Genomic DNA, 23941 nt, shown 5'->3' on the forward strand with positions numbered 1-23941 from the left:
AGAAATGTGTTTCACATGTTCATTAGCTTGCAACGTTTATCAGGATTCGCGTTGATAATTGATATTTAGTACACGCCTCCGACGCGTGCCGACGACTCGCTGCGCGCTACGACGACTCGCTGCGCGCTATGAATCGGGACTCGTTGTTTTGTTTGTAAGACGGGGAACGAGGTGAAAGGTGATGGAACCAGAGGGGATGGGAGGCAGTGGGAGGTGATGGCTCACGAGGGAGTCAGAAGTAAGGGTGTGCGAGGGGATGAGAGGGAAGGCGATAGTGGGTGTCAAAGGTCAGGCTTTGCAGGGATGAGAGCAGTGGTGTGGTGCGGTTGGTGTAGGCCCTGGAGCAAGGTGTGACTGGGTCCCTCGTGAATAATTTCCCCCCTCTTGCCCTCGCCCGGTGGCTGGGCCCTTCTGGCCACGTGGGCCCTCTGGTGTCGTTACCGCCCGTACAACTCGACACAATGCCACTGGCCGAGAGGAAATGTGTGACGGGTAGGGGATGTGATGGGAGGGGGCGGCATGTGACGAGGGTTGAGAAGGGGTGACTCGGGGGGAACGGTTCGAGAGGGTGGAAGAGAGGTGACCATCGGGCAGCGGTGCTGAGCAGCAATTATTTGTCGAGGGCCCTCCTTTCAATTTGCAAAAGCCAAGTGAAATGACACGAGAGATATGGACGAGAGATCAGGCAAGCGTCGAGAAAAATAGGGATTGTAGTGAGATGCGAGAGAGATACATGCAAGATATAAGCCAGAAATGTTTTATACGTTGATTGTGACATTTATCCGGATTCGCGTTCGAGTTGATAATTGATATTTAATACACGTCTCGGACGCGTGCCGACGACTCGCTGCGCGGATTTTGCGCCCCGCTATAAATCGGGACTCGTTGTTTCTGTCCACCCCGGGGCCCCTTGAGCTAATTTCGGTCCCCCCGTAAGCTCCTTGTTTCCTTTGCTTATTTATGCCTCGGTGTCTACACTGCCATGGGTGGGTGGGCAGGGGGGGCCCCATTGTGTCCCTGCGTTGATTTCACCGCAGGGGCCACGTGGGAGCGAGCAGAGCGGGAGCGACTTCTTGTTCAATTCGATTTGCAGCGGCGCTCGTTGGCAGACTGAGGAGGAGGAGGAGGCGGGGGGGGGGGGCAGGATTTGAAACAGCGGCCGCGTTAATGAAAAACTCAGCGGTGTGAGCGCGGCCCACGCTCACAAATAGAACGATTGATATACCAGAGTGTACACATTTTACGTAATCCGTTTCCCGAGTTGGCAAAGCCGCTTTGTGACAGAAACAACATATTTTAATTGGAATATGAATTCGGGCAAAATTTTGCCTTTTCATATTTCGTTGTAATTTTCAAGATTAATTCTAATGCGGCACGTCTTTGTTAATTGAAGTGTGTGTTGATTTTTCCCCCGGCTCCTCGGGTTTTCCCCTCCACATTTATAATCGACATCACGCGTTTCTAGTATTTGGCTGCTATGAATGTCTACGTGATGTTGAGCCACTTCGTTGAGCTATCATTTGTAGGCCAGCTCGCTTCTGAAAAACAGCTACATAGCTCAGTGGGTCTTGCTTTGATGAAATAAAAAGTTTATCTCGGTTTAGTGCGTGTGCGCGGCGAGCGTTGGTGCGTGGATAGCGAGTCCGGCAATCAGAGTTCGACCCCGAGTCACGGCTAGCGTGAGTGGTGAGGGATACATCTGAACTGATACCGCGTGTCCAAGCACGTCCTGCTTGTACCACATCAGCCCATCTCTTCTTTAGCCCAGCACCGGCTAAAGATAATCTGGAGCTGAGTGGACTTGCCGATGACTGGTACCAGCGTTGTCAAGATCAGCCTATGGGGAAGAAGCTCATGAAGGATGCTACTTGGGTAGTTGGAAGCCAGTTGCTCTTACACACCGCAAGGCTTAGGAACGACGCTCACAACAACGAGCAGAGCGCTGGGTGGATAAAATGTAGCAAGGTGGCGCAGTTGGGAGTACAGGTGGTGCATCTGTCACTTATCTCAGGCAGTTAACCCAATAACACCCCGGGTCTATCCCGTGAGCTGTCCGTGAACTTTCAACACTTCACTTGGGCTCAACCTGCACCTAGCCTGGCACAATCACTGCAGTGACATAACCACCAGTTAGTGGCGAATGGCTGCTGTTGTTGTACGTATGTGCGTCTGTCTTTGTGTATGTATTTGTGTTAATGTATTTGTGTTAATGTGTGTGCATGTATGTGTGCCTGGGAACCCGGCTGAATGAAGGTTTCGTTGGAAGCAAAGGCCTCTTTGTTAGCAGGGACAGTGGGTGGGGGAGTGACTCCGTCACTCGGATTACAATTAGATTTTTCCTCGAATTATACAAATATGTTCTTTCTTGATTTGAAGCTTTCGTGACTGCAGGAATCCATACTCTTTGGTTCTTTCGGTAAAATCACGTCCATCATCAGGTGGGAAAGCATGGTCTGCTGCTGAGGCAGACTGTTTAAAAAGGTTTCAAATGGGTGTAGCTCAAGGGTTATAAAGTTGCCGGGGCTAGTGATGTTAACGTGAGAAATTAGCATGTAAAAGTAAGCTAGGAGAGCGGCCTCCTAGGCGAGGGCACGGAAGTGGCTATGTTAATGTGAGGGATTAGCATGATGTTAATGTGAGAAATTAGCATGATGTTAATGTGAGAAATTAGAGGGCACAGAAGTGGCTATGTCAATGTGAGGGATTAGCATGATGTTAATGTGAGAGATTAGAGGGCACAGAAGTGGCTATGTTAATGTGAGGGATTAGCATGATGTTAATGTGAGAGATTAGAGGGCACAGAAGTGGCTATGTTAATGTGAGAGATTAGCATGATGTTAAAGTGAGAAATTAGAGGGCACAGAAGTGGGTATGTTAATGTGAGAGATTAGCATGATGTTAATGTGAGAAATTAGAGGGCACGGAAGTGGCTATGTTAATGTGAGGGATTAGTATGATGTTAATGTGAGAGATTAGAGGGCACAGAAGTGGCTATGTTAAAGTGAGGGATTAGGGAGTGCAACCCAACGGGTGTAATCGAAGGGCCTGTGAGTATGAGAGTGCAATCCAAAAGCGACAAAAGAAAATCGATACCACTCTTAAAAAAAATATCTCAATCAAAGCCATCACATCTGCAATAATAATAATAACACTTTACAGCGCTGTGTGAATTTATGGCTGAATGAAGGCCTCCCCATTCTGTCTTGGTCATTGAGGTTGTTTGACCATACTTCACCACGCTGGTCAATGTTGGTTGGTGAGGAGCGGTGGGGGGGGGTGTAGCAGGGCCAGCTGAGGTATCACTCACCACTGATGTTAACCGTGCCTTAATTCAGGCGTCTTGGAAGAGTTTTCAGTTTCATTTATTAGGGTTTACCCTGTGAGCCATTCGGCTCTTGATTTGGGTGCAACCGCAACAAACAATAAAATGACACCTAGAGGTGGAAATACCCACATTTTACCCCACCACATGTGACCTGACGATAAATTTGCTGTTGTTTACCCATTCATACAGCGGGGGGATTTGAGAAACTTGTCCATAGTTTAAACTGCCACAACGGGAGATCGAATAGAACTGGCGACCTCTTGCATCGTGCGCTTTCAGATGCATTTCTGTGGCCGTCTGGAAAGCTCTTCCTTCCGATATTAGGAAGCCACTTTTAAATCTATATTGAAAACTACTTTCTTTAGAACTGCTTTGTGTGTTTAGTTTGTTGTCCTTCCCTCGCACCTTCGATGAGCACGGTTGGCTACGTACGGTGCAAAAGAAGTTCAACACACTGTACATGCCTACAGATACATACAGTGTGCTGACCATTACACCATGGCAGCATTCCAACCCTAACATAACCAAGGCGATAACATCGGGTCGCCGATTCATATTACAAACATGGAGAGAATGACAAAGGAGATATCTGGCAGAGGGACACAACAGGAAAGGACGTCAGGGTGTGTCCACCCTCGGACAGTTATTGAAGGTGGACCGGGATCGAAATGATGGAATAAAGAAGCAGACAAGAGCAGGTTGTACGTTCTTTTGGAAAGCCGAAGCTTAATGATTAAGTCACAATTCCAATGTGCCTGAAGACGTCAGTTTATAAACAGGTTGTGACGTGAATAAGAAACGTCGACATTGACAGAGAAAATGCAACAAAAGCTGCAAAGTGCACCGGGAAAAAGCATGAACAGGCACATCCTTGAAAATACGCCGAGAGACAACGAGAGGTACATTTGGATAAGAGAGCATACGCAGGTTAGAGTCATCCTATTGATTGTTAAGAAAGATAATTGGATCGGTTTGGATATTTCTCACCAGGAATTGAATTGATTCATAATAACCAATAACCATTTCTATCAAATAAATACAAGACATCAATAACAAATTACCCAAGAGCACAACTCAGCTTGTCAACGATTAAAACAAAAGTGATATGGTAAAAATTCACGATGTAAACTGATATGATATTTATTTACTGTGATCTCACACGGAGAGACGGGAGGAACAACGACATGAATGAGATAATATCCACGAGTTAATGACATCATGTTGACTTTTAGGAAGAGTACTTGGGTAGGGCATTCCCTGGCTAGCAGGGCTTCTACTTGGCATGGTTGGTCATGGAACTGTAGAGGCGAGGGTTTGGTGGATCACGCAAATGTTGCGAAATTCGACATTGAGATGTCGTTCCCTGGCTGGCCAAGAGAAGGTGGTACAGCAAATGTGGACTCCACCACCTGTTCCATCTGTGTGGGATAGAGTGTCCCCCACTTACACGTATGGATTTCTCCAGGTGCTCTGGTTTTCTCCCACATGTAAACACTCATTAATTGGCCGATAACACCTTAATATATAGCGGACCGCAGTAAGCCTGACCTGCATACATCCAGCAGAGTGGGATAGATCATAGCTTATGATGATGAATCTCGAGATTGTTATGGGCTGTCCCGTAGCAGCTCCAGCACGGCCTGCCCCCATATCGCGGTGTCCCGTCTCGCTCATGTAAACCGGGGATCTATTATCGCGTTCAATTAAAACTTGTTTTTTTTTACGGAACACTTATCCGACATTCCAATACCATGTGAGTTCCTTCCTGGCCACTGAAATGTGTCTCCACTCCCACGGGTGTGGGTGCGGTGGTGGCAAAGTGCACCAGTGTTTTGTTGATACTGCACTGTAGCTTTCCACACGCGTGACACATCTACACGCGTGTAGCGGCAGCCCGCTCGTTGCCAATCTTTGGCTCGACGAGGTCCTCTCCCCACGCCGTTCTGGTCAAACGATTTGTTGGCGACGGTTTGGAGCGCAGATGTGGGACCATAGACGCACAGTACAACTATGGATTTTGCTGCGTTGCTCTCTGCTGCCCCATAATGTAGGCCCGCAGCAGCCTGTAACACCTGTTGTGCATGGTGGTCACCCATTAAAGCACTACCCAGGCTGCACCCTGCTTAAGTTCTGAGATCTGACGCGATTGGGGTGCATTCAAAGTGATTTGCTCATAGACATAAGCTACATTTTATTGATACACAATAATAATGATGATGATGATGTTCTTTACTTATCCAAAAAAAACCTCCCCGAGTCTCAGGTCTCTTACTCGCGAGGGTCCTGCTTTGGCATAGTTGGGCAATATATTTGAAAATTTCGTTTTGCTTAATGCTTGAGAGAGCTCATTCAATTTACACAAATAACAATTTTTTTTTCTGATTATACAAATTTCTCATCGAGTCTCAAGAGGGTCCTGCGTATGGATGTTTGTGCAATTTTGTTAAAATTTTCATGACGAGTTGCCATGTGGGTGTGATTTATGGCTGAGAGGTACAGTACTGTGTTCACTATAAGTTACAAGTTTGATTTATGAATGACGCAGGCGGGAAAACCTCGACTCGGCTTAAATACTAATTCACATCAAGGTGGGACTTATCTGATTTTAACATAATGACGAATAACACCCATCCGTATTCATGCCATTCTCAGAGCGTAATGGCTATCGCGAACGTGCTCTGTTTCACCCATGGGTGGAGTTTGCCAGAAACGGGCGAAGTTACTACCGGATTAGGTTTTAGCCAATTAAGCAATGTACAGGCCCTTTTCAAATTCGCCAAAATGTGGGACCATACCCCGTTGGCACAGATGGCGAAATCCTTTTTCGAATAACGGCACGCGACACTCACATCCTTCACTGAGAAGCAGACGGCGGGTAATATTTTTGGTCGCGTTAAACAGAGCGGCCACCGGGCTTGAATCGGGAACCTCTGCAGCCAGTGGCGAACTCACGACAGGATCGTCCGTGTCACCTGCCTGGTAATCCCGAGTGAACCAAAATTCCAGACGTTTATGGGATTTGAGTTGCGTCGAAGATCTCGCCCCCCCCAAAAAACGACTTTGGCGACGCACCCAGGCTGTAGGTACTGGGCTGTCCCACGTGAATTGTAAACTCCGTTAAAGAGAAGAAAAAAAGCTGAAGTCATGGATGGAACACACTGCCATAAATAGCACTTTGGTAACGTGACTGTGTATGCATAAAAAAAACACGGGAGTAACTTCAGATTATTGTCACTGGGTGTCATAAGGACGTGTCTTCACTTTATTTTATTTTGTATCAGTTGAGCATGAAGCTTATTGTTGTATGGCCCTAATTGTGCTATCGGCGTCATGCAATGAAGAATCCATTCATGAAACTCGCGTCGAAGTGCACCCCCTCCATATTAGAGAATGGCGCAAGAAGGCGGATATCACATAACTACTTCTGAGATACTTGCAAGTGACCTTAGGTCCATACAGTTGGGGGCATCACTTTCCTACCCGTCCTGCTACAGAGAGAAATGTTCAGCTCGTAACTTTCAAACCAATATTCGTAATCCTTAGGAATTTAGGCGAATTAAGTGCAAAACCAAATTTTACGTGATGGTTCTTTTGTGCAGTCATTCAGTGACAAACTCTCACAACACTTGAGAAGCCGGTTTAATCACAGGTGGCTGAAACCCAGATTCAAACCCATGGTCTCATCGGTGTCGGCTCAGCGCTCTGACTTTTGAACCACCCGGTAATCTCAAGGTTTTTGGCTCTTTGTGTTGCTTCTTTCCCTAATACAGCCGCTCGTGCAAAAGGGAGACCTGGGCAATGTTTTAGCTAAAACAGAAAATACAGTGTTGGCGACACGAGGGCTTGGCACCTCTGTTGTGGTGGTGGTGGTGGCTGGAGTCTGCGGTAGTAACTTCTGCTGTTGCGCTCTCTTCTCTCTCTCTGTGTGTTGTAGGGAAAACAATTGAGAAGGTTGAACTCTTGCCAGGCTTTCAGATAGCAAACCTGCCAGGTATCTGTCTGAATCGCACTGACCAACTGCCTCACGCTCCCTCCCCTCCGCCTCTTGCCCTGCTCGATGATTTACAAAGCTTTCATATTGAGCAACCGCTCCCTCCTCCCCTCACTCCCATGCCCCCACACACCCCCTCACCTGACACCCCCAAATCCTACCTTATTTACCGAATCAACAACTGCATAAAAGAAAACATCGCCAAATGAATTCGCACACGATCGGTAACGCTGCTGTAGACATTTGCTCCGTGATGCTACCGCGGTCAAATGGTCAGCACACTGGACTTGCAATCCAGAGGTCGCCGGCAGTTCTAAACCATGATTCAAGTTTCTGAAGTTTCCCCCCTGCCTCTGTCCACCCAGCAGCATAAACGGGTTGCACCACAAGCGTGGCAGGTCACATGTGGTGGGGTTAAAGTGTGGTCACTTCCACCTTTTCCAAGACGTCTGGCCACTGCTGGCAAACGGAGGCCATTTTGCCAGTAGTTGCGTGAGCATGCAATTGCAGGGCTTCACATTTGCGTTTTACCCAGTTGCCATGACGGAGTTACACGAGGTTATTTAGCAGAGTGAAATTACCACAATTGATCAAAAATTGTGTTTTTTTATGACAACTATGATCATGGTGATTCGTTGAACATCCTGTTATTCACTGTCAATGTTGTCAGGTTATTTGGAGTTCCCACCACACATGCTAACATTGAGACCATTACAATGATTATGATTATTGCAGGTAACAGTAAAATATGTGAGTTCGAATCTAACACATGCACACAATGAATCTTGAGATGATGGAATACATAAGCAGATTAGATTAAGGCAAATGATGAAATGATGAGTTGTAAGACCATCAAGATATTTTCCCAGAGAGACCTGAATTTAAATACTGTAAGTGCAGCACAGCAGAAAGCACATCCCAATTTGTAAGAAAAAAACACAAAACGGAAAAAAAACACCATTTGAAAAACCGACAATGTCTCCCCTGGACCTGCTTGGCCCTGAGCCAGATTCAGACCTCTTATTGTGAGGGCAGCAGGAATAAGGGATTGGTTATGACTCGGCATGTAAAATAGCCAGTGGAAAAACCCACCTGTGCCATGAGGGCCCCATGCTGGCTCAGTTCGCATGTGCCAGTGAAAAAGTGGCAGTTATTGTTTGTCTAGGAAGACGGTTATTGCAGATGGATCGTGATCCAAACAATTAAATATTGAGAACAAGAGCAGGATTTAGTGTCTTTGGCCAGATAAACTGGATAAATAAAATGGAACAAAAGTTGAAGAGTGCAGAAAAAGGCGTGTAGACATACACTCTTTGAATTACACTGAGAGACAGTAAGAGGAACATATGGATAATTGAACAGACACAAACAGAGACATCATATCGATAATTAAGAAAACTAAATTGAGTTGGTCAGGACACATTGCGTGATGGGATGATGGCTGATGGACGAGACTGGTGACGGAATGGCAGCCAAAGGAGAAAATGCGTCTACGAGGATGACCACCGTGGAGATGGAACGGCGATATCAGTTCATGTGCATGCCTGAGTTGGATGGTAGCAGCACTGGGCTCTACGGGACGGTAACAGAGACCTTCCTCCAGCAGTGGATATACACACGGCCGATGATGATGAATGCTAAATAATGTCACGTTATTCAGGCAGGAGGAGGCACCTGGTACAAAGTCAAGTCTCATGCCAGACTCGATTGAAGCCATGTGTGTGCCGCTCCGGAATGCGTTTTTCATAAGTGGGATCTGCTGCGGCAAATTAAAGAAAATACACACGGGCGAGCAAACGCAGCAGCCTCCTACAGCGCCTGCTTGCTGTTGAAACCCGAGTTCAGATTGCCAAATGCGGCCTTGTCGAACGACAACTAGGGCTGCTCACCGACTCGCTTTCGTGTTGTGCCGCGTGTTTTTTCGGCATGATGCCTGTGACGTTTTGCTCCGCATGCTGGGAGCCTCTTCAGGAACTGAATTGTTCGGTAGAGTCACGTAGAAGGGAAATAATAAAATAATAAAATAAAACACAATGAAATAATTCTCACGACGTTTCGGCCACAATGCAAGCAGCCGTCCTCAGGTGTCGGGGAGACAGACCTGGTCTTCACCTGAGGACGGCTGCTTGCGTTGTGGCCGAAACGTCGTGAGAATTATTTTATTATTTTTTATTTTTATTATTTTATTACTTCCCTTCTACGTGACTTTATCGAAAGCTTTAAATCGAGATTTGAATTGTTCAGCACTGTTGCTCCTGAACAGGATCTTCATTTTTCTGAGCAACTGAATTTCTTCTGTTCCTGGGGCAAAACGTGAGACAATCGTGCCGAACAACAACACGCGGTCCAAACCCCGCAGACACACCAGAGGGTGTGTGCAGCACAACTGTAAAACCCTACGCAGTGGAAATAACTCAAACTCGGAGCGCTGTAAGTGAGCGGGGCGGGCTGTATTTGGCCCGGGGACACCATTGAATATCTTTGGCTCCTGTTTTCCCACTGAAAAGCTCGCGTTTGAAGTCGTTATCCCTTTCTTCCCGATCCGTGCGCTGTTGAATCTGCCGGCAGGGGTTAAAGTAAACGATGTCAGAAAGCTTAGCTTTTATCACTTCCCCTTGGTAAGGGGGGCATTGTAGTGGTTTTTTTTTTAGTGTGTTTCCAACGAACTTGACTAAAGTTTCAGGGAACGAAAACAAAGGCTGGCCAGGGAACAATGTCTCCATCTGCATTGCTCGGTCAAGGACTTGCCTGCAGCGTGTCGGCCGTGCGGAGACATTGATCGGTGTGCACACACTCTCTGTTTCATATGTTTGTTATAGTGCGAGACGCTAATCGACATCGTCTTCATCATCATCATGATCATCATGAGCCACGATCAATCCGCTGCTGGACGAAGGCCCTCCCCAAGCCATCGCCGTCTCTCGCCGTGCTGCGATATAACGATCCGCTGAGCTCCTCCTGTGTGCCGGCTGATTGCATTGCTCCATCTCCGTGATGGACGTAACCCTAGGGCCCTTTACTTTCCTTGCTGCTACTCTTAACAAACTTTCACCACCACCGACCCTCATTCCTCCTCGCGACGCGTCCTGCCCAAGCCCAATTAGTCTTCTTAACAGGCAATGTGACCTCATTCATCTGCAAATGTTGCTCATCAATGAAATCCTTCACGAATTAAAATACAACGACAAGCAATAATAAAGACCGTTATTGAGATGAGCAAAGGTTGACTACCAGATGAACCTTGCTTTTGCTAACAAAATCAACAACAACAACATCATCATCATCCCTTTTTACAATTAAGTTTTGGCAGAATTGGGCACATTTCGGTCATCTATGCAAGATGAGAATTGGAGTTAAATTATTGAAATGACCACGCACACGCGCAGACACGCACCCATTGCGTGATGTATTGGGGAGCGAGCGACACGAGAAAGCCGAGTTGGGAAGTAGACACTAGGGTATGGCAGGATGACGAGTTGAAATGCAAAGGTTGGACATCAGAACAATTGCGAAACTCAAAGAACTATCAGTTGTCACGTAGACATTGAGGGACTCAAAGATAAGAGACATAAGGACCTTAATCGATGTGAGGAGACTGAATCGACACGACACTGAGGATCACAAAGAATCTTAATATGTAGTCATACTGGAGGAATCCGACGAGCTATGAAGCTCTTTTTCACAGATGTCGAGTAGGGGCACGTGGTCAGAACCTAACATTGAGCAACAACAGATACAGTTCATGGCCCGGTGAGACACGTGGGCACAAGCGAGACACTGAGAGTCACGTGCACGTTGAGTGAGTAACCACATGATGACGTGGGGTGGACAATGTTGTTATGAGGCTGTGCCTCTGGGTAGGTGCCTGCGTGTGCCTCCTCCTCACCGCACCCCGCGTGTCTCCTCCCCCCAGACTGGCTCTTCGTGCTGCTCGTCGTGCTGGGTGGCCTGCTGCTCATCATTCTGCTCGCCGTGTGCTGGTGCCAGTGCTGCCCGCACACGTGCTGCTGCTACGTGCGCTGCCCCTGCTGCCCCCGCCGATGCTGCTGCCCCAGGGCACGTGAGTACGGCCAGGGCACCCCAGTGGGATGTGGGGGCGGGGATCGCGAATGGGTCAGGCCTCACACAAAAGAGGGCCACACAACGGCACTATTTTTTAAAATTAAATTGCAAAGGTATAAGGGGCCCCACTAGGAGTTCTGCGAGCCACGGGCCTATAGCTCGGCCCATGGCCTCCAGGAACCTCCGGGTGGCCCAGAGTTGAGCTCTGGGCTGCTGAGACCCACACTGGTGAGGTCCTCGGTTTGATTCCGGGTTCCCAACTGTCCCAGCTAAAATCGGGTTCTCCAGGTGGTGTGAGGATCAATTAATTATACATTTTGAATGTCGGTAATTATTTGCAAATATTTGTTGGCTCGCTGCGCTATGAACCCAATGAAGAGTTTGATTCCCGGCCACAGCTAACATCAGTAGCGAGTGATGTCTCAACTGTTTCCGGCCCCCTTCACCAACCCACACTGACCATCGTGGTGAAGTATGGTCACGCAACCGGCTATGACCGATGCGGCTTGGGGAGGCATTCATCCAGCAGTGGATTGACAAATGCAACTTCGTTTGACAATTCCTTGATTTGTCAGAATTCGGGTCTCGTGATTTTTATTCGATAATTTATTCCTTTTTTTACATTGCGGTGAATGTTAGCACCCCGAGTGGCTGCAGGGGTCACGTGAACTGATGACAAGCAATGTATACCGATAAAGAAAAGCGTGGCTTCTCACATATGTGATGTAATTTGTTGTGAGCTCAAGAACGGAGATTCGTCGATGTATCGTTCCAGCGAGTCATGGGTCCGGCTTTGTTGCTGAAATCTGAGAAAGAATACGGTTTGAAGATAAAACGGGACGCACAAATGATTCACACTATTTGCAAAAGGGACAATGCTACATTAAAGTGTATTTAATGTCTTCGACGTCATAGTTTCACCATATCACGGCAATGTAGTGATAACCCAGCAAACAATGTTGCAATTTGGCTGTAACCGTTGGCCCAACGTTTGCCAAATGTTCCATGTTCGCTGGGAAGGGCGCTGCTGGATGGGGTAAGCAGAGCGTGATACCCTAACCGTGCGAAGCGGATCAGAAAATAAAGCCGACCTAAGAATTTTCGCCGATAAGACCATCGCCCATCGGCCCTGACCGACGCGCCTTCCGTCCGCAGTGTACGAGGCGGGCAAGGCGGCCACGTACGGCTACGCCAGCGATGCCCCGAGCCTGTCCGGCCTCCACGCCGCGCGCGAGCCCCTCTCGCTCTACCACGTCCCCACGAACACGCGCTCGCAGCGCTCGCAGCACGACGCGTCAGGTGATCACGGAGGAGCGAGTGTGAGCGGGCAGCCGTTGGCGCCGCGAAAAACCCGGCGTGCCGACTTTGAATCCTCCTCTCACGGCCAACACCGCTGACGATTTACTCAACCGGTCCCGGGCCTCTGCTGGGTCGACTCAGCCTCGAATGAGTGGCCGTCGTCGCCACTCAGGAGACGAAGGCGGCCGGGCGTAGTGCTGGCCACCCACCCCCTCGCGTGCTGTGCCGGCCTTCATAGGTGCTCACTAACGGCACTTGCCCCTAACAGTCTGTTAAGTCTATACGGGGGATCTTTGTCAGTAGTTGGATATACACATTTTAAAATTTTTATTTATACCCACAAGCCTTACCCGGGCAACCGAAAATCTGAGCCACCAGCCACCACCGAGACTAGGAAAAGTGGCTTCACTGGTGCAGCCTGGTCCAAGCGCTGTGCACACCCTGACCCTCAGTGTTCATGGGGGGCGTTGCCGTCCCTGAGTGGTGTAGTCCGGTACCGCCGGTGCCGGAACGAGTGCGAATGGAGTTGTGATGGGTTGAGGGTTGATACGCGACAGACGCGGGTGGCTTAAGCGCAGTATCACGTGGTCCACTCCACACAAACCAAGACCCACGATTTTATCACAGTTAAGGCTGATTGCAGTATATCAGTTTATATCGTTGCTGGGTGGACAGAGGCAGGGGGGTGGGATTTAAGAAATCTGCCCCATTGTTTCAACTGCTGTGTCGGGAGATCGATGCAGAAAACGTGGGGTATGATCGTGACCATTGGGAAGACAAGGGCAGTCGGGCGTGGTGCTGGCCACCCATCCCATCGTGTGCCGTACCGTCCTTCATAGGTGCTACTCGCTAACAGCACTTGCCCCAACAGTCTTTGCCACGGTGGTGTGATGTTATCTTCCTTGCCTGGTATGCAGGAGGTCGGGTGTTTGCATGTTCTCCCCGTGGTCGCGTGGATTTTTTCTCCGGGTCCTCCGGTTTTTCCCTCCACATGTAGAAACATGCGTTAAAACTATTCAGATTGTTTTGCTGCGATAAATGTCCAAATGATAAGCCAGTTTGTTGAGCTATAATTTGTGGCCAGGTTGCTTTTGAAAAATAAGTTAATACCTCAGTGGGCTTTGGCTGGTAGGATGGGGATGGTTTAGTTTCATTTGTATGTGTTTGGGTGATTTGTTTACATTTCCTGTACTCTGCACTACCATCATGATTTTGTACTGTTTGTTGTTGTAACGTTCTTACCCGCCCCTCCTGGACATCTGTAAAAAAGAGTTTTACAGCTCGTCGGATTCCTCCAGAATAAATAAATATTCTGAGTCTGTAAAGGCGACACAGTCGGGGGGGGGGGGGGTGGGGGGGGAATCTTCATCTTTTGTCTCTGCGTGGTGTCACGGCAGTGCGGAGTGGCTACCGCGTGCAAGCCGATCGCTCCAGCTCCTCCATGAAGGTGCTCTACTACGTGGAGAAGGAGCTCGCCAAGCTCGACCCGTCGCGCCTCCACACGGTGGAGAAAGGTGAGAGGGGGTCCCCGTGGGCTCTCGCTCCACGTGTTGTCGAAACATTCATTTCAGCGGGAAACGGAATAAACTCAAAAGTCTTCTTGGTTCTTTTGGTAAAGTCACGTAGAAGGGAAATAATAAAATAATAAAAAGAAAACATAATGAAATAATTCTCACGACGTTTCGGCCACAACGCAAGCAGCCGTCCTCAGGTGAAGAACAGGTCTGTCGGAAAGACACCTGAGGATGGCTGCTTGCGTTGTGGCCGAAACGTCGTGAGAATTATTTTATTATGTTTAAATTGTATTATTTTATTATTTCCCTTCTACGTGACTTTACCGAAAGAACCAAGAAGATGAATCCCTGCAGTCACGAAAGCTTTAAATCGAAATTTAAACTCAAAAGTGTTTTTAAAAATATATTTTACCAGGTAAGGCCCACTGAGCCATACAGCTTTTTTTTTCATAAGCGACCGGGCCACAAATGATAGCTCAAACAAAGCTGTTTATCACGTGGAAATTTCTAGCAGCCAAGCACTCTGACCCCTTTAGCAGGTTTGGTTTCGGCAAAGACAATGATTACAATGTGTAATATTTAACAGGCTGCTTGGGCAAGTGCAGTTAGCGAGCACCCAGTAATCGTACCCAGGCTTCAGGGCTCGTAGTGCAGTGCGCTAACCACTATGCCACCTCTCCCCACTTGGTTTGAACACAAAGACAAAGATACCCCGTATAGCCTTAACATGCTGTTGGGGCGAGTGCTGTAAGCGAGCACCTATCAAAGCCAGCACGGCGCACGAGGCGGGTTGGTGGCCAGCACCACGCACCAGGTGCTCATTTGAGGCTGAGTCGACCTAGGGGAGGCCTAGGACCGGTTCAGATAATCGTCACCGGTGTTGGCGATAAGCGGGGATTGTAGTCGAGTTCGCCGGGTTCGTAGCGCAGCGCGCTAACCACTACGCCACCGCTCCCCACACACGCACGCGCGGACACGTGCGCTCTGACGCAGCGAGCAGCATGAGCGAGCTGACCTCCCTGCACGACGACAACGGCGCCGGCGACCTACGGGAGGCGCTGCGCCACGCCAAGTTGCGGGCGCTGCCTCCCATCAGCGACCTCGGCGAGGGCCTCAGCCTCGGCTCGGGCGCTGGGGCCGCCTCCCGCAACTCGGTGCACGCCGCGTCCCGGGGCCGCGAGCGCGACGGGGCCGCGGGAGGGTACAGGGACTCGAGCCGGCACGGGTAAGATCGCCGCTGTCACCGCCGCTATTGCCGCCGCCACTGTCACCACTGCCACCGCCGTCACCGCCGCCACTGCTACCGCCATTGTCACCACCGCCACCACTACCGCCGCTGCCACCGCCACTACCGCCGTTACTGTCACCACTGCCACCACCGTCACTGCCTCCACCGTCACCGTTGCCGTCACTGCCGCCACTGCCACCGCCGTTGTCACCACCGCCGCCACTACCGCCGTCACTGTCACCACTGTCACCGCTGCCGTCACCGCCGTTGTCACCACCGCCGTTGCTACTGCGTTGCTGCTGCAGTGGTTATCGTTATTTTTATTTCTCTCGTTTACCCAGGAAAGTCACACAGAGTCTCGTGACTATTGTTCAGGAGGATCCTGCCAACAATTTTTCACAGTTATCGTGGGGGGGGGGGGGGGGGGGGCGATGATTGCCATGTATAATTCCAATTGGGTTTTCATTGGGTTTTCGTTTTTCTGAACGTGGAAAATTTATATCCGTGACGCCGTCGATCAATGGCCTACTCTTTTTTTTTTACAAATGTTTTAATTACAACAAAATGCGAGCCCGGTACAATACGCCCATCGGTGATGGAGGGGAACAGAAACTCTGCGAAAATTCGACTTGGGCGCACGTGATTGCAAACGTGTCTGCGTGTAAACCGTTACTTTCAAAATAAATAAAGACGGGTGACACATTCTACGTCTTGACCCCACCTATTTTACACAGGTAAACAATACATTTGTTTGTCAAGCCTATTGTACAAACGTTTCGCATTATTCGTGTTTTATTTTATCTGGGTCACCCCTTCCCCCCCCACCCCCCCAATACGGCGATGATAATTATTGATTGTTGTTTTTATTCGTTTCGTAGGTGGTCCTGTCGCGATCAAATTGGGCAGCGCTGGGACGGCCGCGAGTTCCTGGACCGGGAGCCGGACTCCGATAAGGACCCCAGCCCCTACTCGGGCAGTCGTCGCCAGGCCAACCGGCACCGCTCACGCTCGCGGGACTGCCTCGACTCCGACCTGGACTCAACCACGGACATGTACGGGGACTGCGTCGTGCACCGCCAACACGTGGCCCATGCATTCAATGCTTTGTGAAACTGTCTTCCAAGTTAATTTGACAGCGTCCTCGTTACGCGACGTCACTGTTCTGGCAGGCCTGTGCGTTACGAGCGTTGTATATTGCAACCTTAGCAATGATTTTAAAAGTTATGGCAGTGTGGGTGCTCCCACCTGTTCCAAGACGTCTTGCCAGTTAGGAAGAGTAGGCCAAGATATCCCTTAGAGGGGCTCTCTTGAACTCCTTCGTAGTGGAGGGGATCTTACGACACCAGAGCAAGCATACAGGCCTGCACCTCTACCTCCATGAGCATTAAGAGTGCCCCTCTGTTAGAGACAGACAGACTGAAACGGGAATACATAAACACATTCAACCTTGGTCTTGGGAAAATTGCTCCAATTTTTCAACTGCCAGGAGATCGAATTTAACCATCCAGTGTGCTAACCATCGCACCATGGCAGCATCCTCGTAAAACAAAACTAAAAACGAGATGATAATGATGATCAGCATTATTGCGTTTGCCTCTGCGTGGTGAAAAATCTCCCCGTCGGGACAGAAGCGGCGCTTACGAGCGAGAGCGGAGTCGCCGGGAGAGCAACCGCGAGCCGCGCGGCTACCGCACAAACTCCTACCTGGTGCGGCACTCCGACGACGACGACCACCGCCGCCACCACCACCACGACGGGGTCGCCGGTGGCAAGTCGTCCGGCAGGGGCGGCGATGGAAGCTACCGGCAGCAGCATCGCGACGGCCGCCACCGGGGCGGCGGCGGCGGCGATCGCGAGCAGCCCGCTCGGCCCCGATCCGTGCGCGGGTCAGAAAGGGACCTCGAGCGGGACCCCTCCCCCCACTCCCCCCAGGTGGCGGGGACGAGGGGGGGGGCTGGCGACCCGGGATCGGGTTCAGTCCGCGCGGGTCGGGGGTCGCACAGCAGGGGTCACGGGGCGCGCGAGGAGAGGCCGCCCAGCTACCGCGTGGCGGCGGCGGCGGCGTCGGCGGAGCCCGGGGAGGGGTCGCTGCCTCCGTACTCGCCGCCCGTGCCGCACCACAACCAGGGATCTCGCTCGTCGTCGGCGCGAGCCGGTCCCCGGAGGCTCAACGCGGTGAGCGTGCGGGAATATCGCTCGCCGGAATTAGCGTCGAAGATATCCGGCGACTCATCTTCTTGGTTCTAAAATAATAAAAATAAAACGTAATAAAATATTGTATTATGTTTTATTTTTCTTATTTTATTATTTCCATTCTACGTGACTTTACCGAAAGAACCAAGAAGATGAATCCCTGCAGTCACGAAAGCTTTAAATCGAAATATCCAGCGACGTTGATTGGCCGTGGCTACGGTCGCCCACCAAAGCATGGCTTTGATGAGATAAAAATTAGCTGGTCTCACTGAAGACGTAGAAGAAGGTAGTTTCAGAAGTTTTCTTGAGAGACAGCAGCACATTGAAGAAGACCCAAAAAGGTAATTAGCCATATCTATAAATATTTACTGAGTTCACTGATTGCCTTGCCTCATAATAGGAGGGGAAAAACGTGAGCTCCCCGTACACACTGACTTTTAATAACATCACAATGCCACTGTAGATGGTGATGTAGATATGATGATTGCACTGTGGGTAGATGGTGGTGATGATGAAAACGGCGATGAGTATAACGGCGGTGGCAACGTTGATCATTTGCAATAACGCCGATGACGATGACGATGAGGATCTTGATGTTTATTTTTTCACCACTCTCCCCCACCCCACCCACCCCCACCACTCCACAGGGCGAGAGCGTCAACCGTGGAAGTTTGCGCGTCTAAGACAGCGCCATGACCGCCCCCCTCCCGCTCGACTGTGAAGCGGAATGCCTCCTTGAAAAAAAAAATAGGATGGACATTGCAGACGTTTTATGATGATCTTTTATACCAAGTATTTTGTACCTTTGTACACAAACTCACGCGCATTGTATTTGTCAGCGCTGTCGGATCCAAGCGTCGCACACGTCCGGGAGATGCCACCCGCACCAAACGGCACGAGATGAGTGCCACGTTGACCTCATCAAGGCGTGAGCTGCTCCAGCCCAGCGCCTTCATCGCACCGTCCTCGAATAAGAAATGATGGAGGTGGCCACGTGTGAATTGCATTTACAGGGTGCTTACGTGCCTCAGCAGCTGAAAGCTCTTGGCCTCACGTCTCACCTCAGCCATGTCATTGCCTTGCGGTAGTCAAGCGTAGCGGACCACCGGTGGTAACCATCTCTGCACAGCACAACATGAACACAGAACCATCCTGCAAACGGGCATAGGCTGCTAGTTATAGGATGTTGTTACGTGGTTTTCTCACAATCACGTAATTTGCGGGCGATTTTTTGTTCGAATTCGGGAAATTTGGGTTGTGCCGCTTTCGAATGTCGCACGATCTTTAACGTCCGCTGTGAAGCGGGCAGCGCATATATCTGGTTAACTCACAGGCAGTGTTAACCATGGTGGCCGCAGGGCACCTGTGAGATTATACGATCAAATGTGGATTAATTTACGTCTGAATGTGAGCGCATCGCAAGACGCTGTACGGTAGCCGTGAGCATATTTATTTTCCAGATGGATAGGCTGGGGGAAAAAAAGGAAAATCTTGACCCTGCATTTGAATGGAGTCGACAGCGTGGATGGATGGGAGAAGAAAGTACTAGACCAGGGGTCGTCAACCTGCGGCTCTGTAGCCACATGCGGCTCTTTAAGGACTCCTTTGTGCCGTTATTTATTGAGGGCCACTGTCTCTTATGCACATGCATTGCGGCTCCTCTTCTAATGTTGGTTGCCGACCCCTGAGCGAAGGTTAACTGGGGACTTTGACGGACAAAGCCTTCGTTGGTGGAGCAGAGAGTGCGTTGAGGTGAGTTCTGTAGCGATAAGGGGAGAGGTAGGCAGGGTTGCGTCTGCGGAGGATCTTTGAAGACGGTGAGATCTTGAAATTGATTTGGCACTGGTTTAGAAGTCAGTGGAGCAACGGGGAGCATTGGGGTGACTCGTTTATGGGTGAGAAGTGTGGCAGGGGGATTTTTGTGATGAGGTGTGATGGACTTATGAAGAAGATGTGTACAGGAAGGGCCACCCAGCCACCACTAAAAGGGAGAATTATTTCATGATGAATTATATTCGTTCGTAGCGTGTTTGGTAGCCAAGGTGAATGATTGCATTTACTTACCTTTTACAGTGTTAAATTGCCATTACAGTATTATTGATGATATGTTTTTTTTGTTTAGTTTTTTTTAATGTTTCTGCCTGTGTAAAATCTGGCAAATGACTCAAAAGTTACTTAACACGTGATAATTAAAAATATTTATTTTGCATGCTCATTATTTCTTCCACGTTGGGATGTTTTCAGAAACAAAGTTCAATATTAGAGCAAATCCATCTTGATAGTATTACCGTGTTAAAAAAATAAAACTAATGTTAGTGTCGCATATCTGACTCGCTGGGGACCGAGGTGTAAGAATATTCGAGAAAAGGTCACATTTGTGAACGTGTATAGAAAATAACACTCAAACCATGGCCAAATACCAGTGGGTACGAGCGGTTAATTGGTTAGGGTGGATATGCAACGCTGTACGGTAGTATATGTAAATTTCAACATGCCGAGATGTTTATAATCTGAAAGAACTTAAACAAAGTTACATTTAAATCCATCGGCACCATCGGCCGTGTGAATTAGTGTTTCACAGCAGCAGCAACAACAACATCCCTGGACCTGCTTAGATTTTGCTGAGTCCCATCAGCATGGTGTATATTTAAACAAGTGCCTGCTGTCAGGCAGGAACGGTGAATAATGCTATACTGTGTTTTAAAGCCATGCTCTTAAGTGTGTGACTCATTTTCAATGAAAGATGGGCTTATTAAAGTTGCCTATGCGTACAACCCTTTATCAATTCACCGCTGGATGAAGGCCTCCCACACCAAGTCGTTCATGGGGATTGTAAGACCAGACTGGTCATTGCGGGTTTGGTGAAGGAAGTTAACCGGGAATTGAACCCTGGTAGTTTATAGCGAAATGTACGAACCACGACGCCACGGCTTCTTTCCCCCCACCCGATATAAACCTTAATAGATTCGATTTGGCCGATGACCAAATGACACAATGCGTTAGATCTCAGGTGTCAGGCAGAGTTCAGTCCAGATATGTTGGGATGGGGCTTATGCGGTAGAGGGCTGTGCAGCAACATCGCTGGCCCTGTACTTGTACGCTGTCATCTCTACGCTGCGGCCGTTCGCCACCGCACATTCACCAGCGCGATGAAGGAAGGTCCTACTCCTGCAGTGTATTGACACAAGAGCTGTACAGGCCTTCACTGTGTGGTACCCACTCAGCCCAGGCATTACTATTGGTTTACATGTGTTTTTTTTATATGAATGATCACGTTGCGCTCAACAGGATATTTTTACATGAGCGTTTTCGTTTGGAGGTTGTGTTTTTCTTTAAAGCAGTGCTGAGTCGCGTTCGTTGTCTTAAGTACTATGATTACATGCCGCTCACAGTGTTATCGATGTTGATATTTCCTACTTCAAAAATGACACTCCATATTTACTATAAATGCCAATGTTATTTAGTTTTTAACAAATTAATAAATCACATGAAAACAAACGCGCCAGCGACCACTAAGTTAATGCTACCAAATTTCTGGGAGGCTCAACCTGAGCGAGCGTTATCCCCTCGGCATGCGTGGCGTCTCTTCTCAAAGAGACCTCTCGTTGACACCATTGGAACCTCCTTTGCCAGTAGCAAAAGGAGGTTCCAATGGTGTAAATGCTTACCCCGAGCTCTCATACTCTGATGGTGCATTGTCTTTGAGTTGTGTGCCTTTTGGCGTCATCTGGTCCAACCCATGTGAGACTAGGCTCTAAGAAAAGCTGCCTTGGGTGTGGACCAATCAATTTCAAGGACAGTGCATACATTAGCAGAGTTGTGTTTATTGTTTGCATTCCGACCGCAGGTATTGTGGTCAATGCAAACATGACTCCTCGTAAAAAAGGTGTCAGTTTTGTTGCCAGATAAAAGGGTAAAAAAACAATTATCAGACCTCTCGTTTTCCGCCCACACCAAGCAGCGCACTAAAAGAGTAAATTGGATACTCATTCAAGTGAAAAACAATAAAATGTATAAAAGTATTGATCTCTGTTTCTGGCTTTGGGGATCTGCAGGAGTTCACATACCAAGGAACAATGTATCCTGCTGATGTTAATCGAGGTGGTGTTATTGATTTGATGTCCCCTCCCCAACACTCAAACCCCATCCCTTTCTTCCCATCAGCCGATACTAATGTACCGTTTATAATTATTTTATATAAAATCCTAGATAAGATGTTGGGAATGGTGCTATTGAGGATTCTGCTGTTGATTGGCAGTGGAGTGATGTCAGTATTGATGGTGTTATTTATGGTGCTGCTGTCATTTATGATGCGTAGCCTTGAGATTCTTGTAGAAATCGATTACATACTGTATTCATTCACATTTGTGCTCGTGTTTACTTGAGGCTATTACGTTAAAAAACCCGATACAGAGTGCAGAGACTCCTCTATGTATGAACGAGTTCGGTTCCAGAGGTCTGTTCGTAAGTCGATTTGTTCGTAAGTCCAACTTTACTCCTGTCGATTCCAAACATGTTGTACGGCATGTACACTAAACACGGGGAATGGCTTTAAAAGTTGTATAATCTACTGAAGATGTAGATGCTACCGGTTCTTCACGTTCTGCAGATGGAGATACCACTGGTTCTTCATGTTCTGCAGATGTAAATGCCATTGGTTCGTCGCGTTCTGCAGATGCAGATGCCACTGGTTCTTCACGTTCTGCAGATGTAGATGCCACTGGTTCTTCACGTTCTGCAGATGTAGATGCCACTGGTTCTTCACGTTCTGCAGATGTAGATGCCACTGGTTCTTCACGTTCTGCAGATGTAGATGCCACTGGTTCTTCACATTCTGCAGATGTCGATGCCGCTGGTTCTTCACGTTCTGCAGATGTAGATGCTACTGGTTCTTCACGTTCTACAGATGTGGATGCCACTGGTTCTTCACGTTCTGCAGATGTCGATGCTACTGGTTCTTCACGTTCTGCAGATGTAGATGCCACTGGTTCTTCACGTTCTGCAGATGTCGATGCTACTGGTTCTTCACGTTCTGCAGATGTAGTTGCCACTGGTTCTTCACGTTCTGCAGATGTAGATGCTACTGGTTCTTCACGTTCTGCAGATGTCGATGCCACTGGTTCTTCACGTCTTACAGATGTCGATGCCACTGGTTCTTCACGTTCTGCAGATGTAGATGCCACTGGTTCTTCACGTTCTGTAGATGTAGATGCCACTGGTTCTTCACATTCTGCAGATGCCACTGGTTCTTCACGTTCTGCAGATGTAGATGCCACTGGTTCTTCACGTTCTGCAGATGTAGATGCCACTGGTTATTCACGTTCTGTAGATGCTAATTCCCTTTGGTGCTCGCGTTTCCTCTCTGCTCCCTTGAAAGACTTTCCAATATATGTCTGCACAGCTGCTATCTTCATATTTTCGTAAGTCAACTTGTAACAGGCAATAGCATCGTGAACCCGCTGCAACTGACCATACAGGACAGGGTTTGTTCGTATCTCTGAGAGTTCGTAAGTCGAGTGTTCGTAAGTGGAGGAGTCCAGGTACAAACGCAGCCCACGCGCACCGAGACATCCACAGCGCCCCTCGTGGAACCCAAAACGAGGGAATCGATTATTTAATAGAATCGACACGCGGAATCGTAAAGCGGGGCGTGTGGATCGACTTCGCACGCAATCAGAAACTTTGAGACAAACCTTTGCCGGCATGGAGGCTTTATCTTCCAGTGCGACTTATCTCTCTGGACAGGCGAGCTGCAGGAAACATTAATTTACCCCCCCCCCCCACCTCGATCAGATGCTTGCCAAAGCGGAAACATGACCACATGCCCCCCTGGCCTCAGCAAAAAAAAGTTAGGCCCACAAGGCCTTTGCCGTCCCCCCGTGCTTGCCTAGAAGGCTTTGCCGGGTTCCAAGCGCCTCGAGGCGGCTTGAGAATCCAGTCGAGGACGAGGCCGCGGGTCGTTCGTTGTAAACAGCAACACGTGCGTTGCTCGTGCACTGCGAGTTTATTGTTCTTAGCCAGCCGCGATCTCTCCGCTGCTGGATTAACACTTCCTCAGGTCGCAGTCGCCCACGGTCTTTGTGAAGCAACAATCTTTCCAACAAATACAACATTTGGCGATACCGCGTCGACAAAAAAACCCCCAAAACATTCGTGAAGAAATGTTCGTTTCGTTCAGCTATAAATACGCGTTCGATCTCTGCAAGCATTGCCTACGACCATATCACCCTGAATACGCCCGATCTCGTCCGATCTCGGAAGCTAAGCAGGGTCGAGCCTGGTTAGTACTTGGATGGGAGACCGCCTGGGAATACCAGGTGTTGTAGGCT

At 48.8% G+C, this 23941-nt stretch overlaps 1 protein-coding gene and 1 non-coding gene across 4 annotated transcripts in view; both read left to right on the forward strand.

Annotated features, from left to right (window-relative positions):
• The window catches only part of LOC144728571 (lipolysis-stimulated lipoprotein receptor-like), a 53604-nt gene extending 31630 nt beyond the window's left edge, over positions 1-21974 (forward strand). The window contains exons 4-11 of one of the 3 annotated variants that reach the window (XM_078608097.1): positions 7260-7316; positions 11230-11376; positions 12534-12677; positions 14075-14191; positions 15185-15416; positions 16298-16471; positions 17051-17594; positions 18260-21974. In XM_078608097.1, coding sequence (XP_078464223.1) covers positions 7260-7316; positions 11230-11376; positions 12534-12677; positions 14075-14191; positions 15185-15416; positions 16298-16471; positions 17051-17594; positions 18260-18295 — 1451 coding nt within the window. In that variant the 3' untranslated portion in view covers positions 18296-21974. Of the gene's footprint in view, positions 1-7259; positions 7317-11229; positions 11377-12533; positions 12678-14074; positions 14192-15184; positions 15417-16297; positions 16472-17047; positions 17595-18259 lie in introns of all 3 variants that reach the window. The other 2 variants (XM_078608096.1, XM_078608098.1) reach the window with 2 other exon arrangements.
• Positions 21975-23822: 1848 nt separating this feature from the next.
• Positions 23823-23941, forward strand: LOC144728697 (5S ribosomal RNA). Its single transcript, XR_013587554.1, has one exon. It is a non-coding gene; the product is annotated as a 5S ribosomal RNA (ribosomal RNA).

This window comes from Lampetra planeri, chromosome 29, assembly GCF_965212315.1.
Source record: "Lampetra planeri chromosome 29, kcLamPlan1.2.h2, whole genome shotgun sequence".
Taxonomy (NCBI): domain Eukaryota; kingdom Metazoa; phylum Chordata; class Hyperoartia; order Petromyzontiformes; family Petromyzontidae; genus Lampetra; species Lampetra planeri.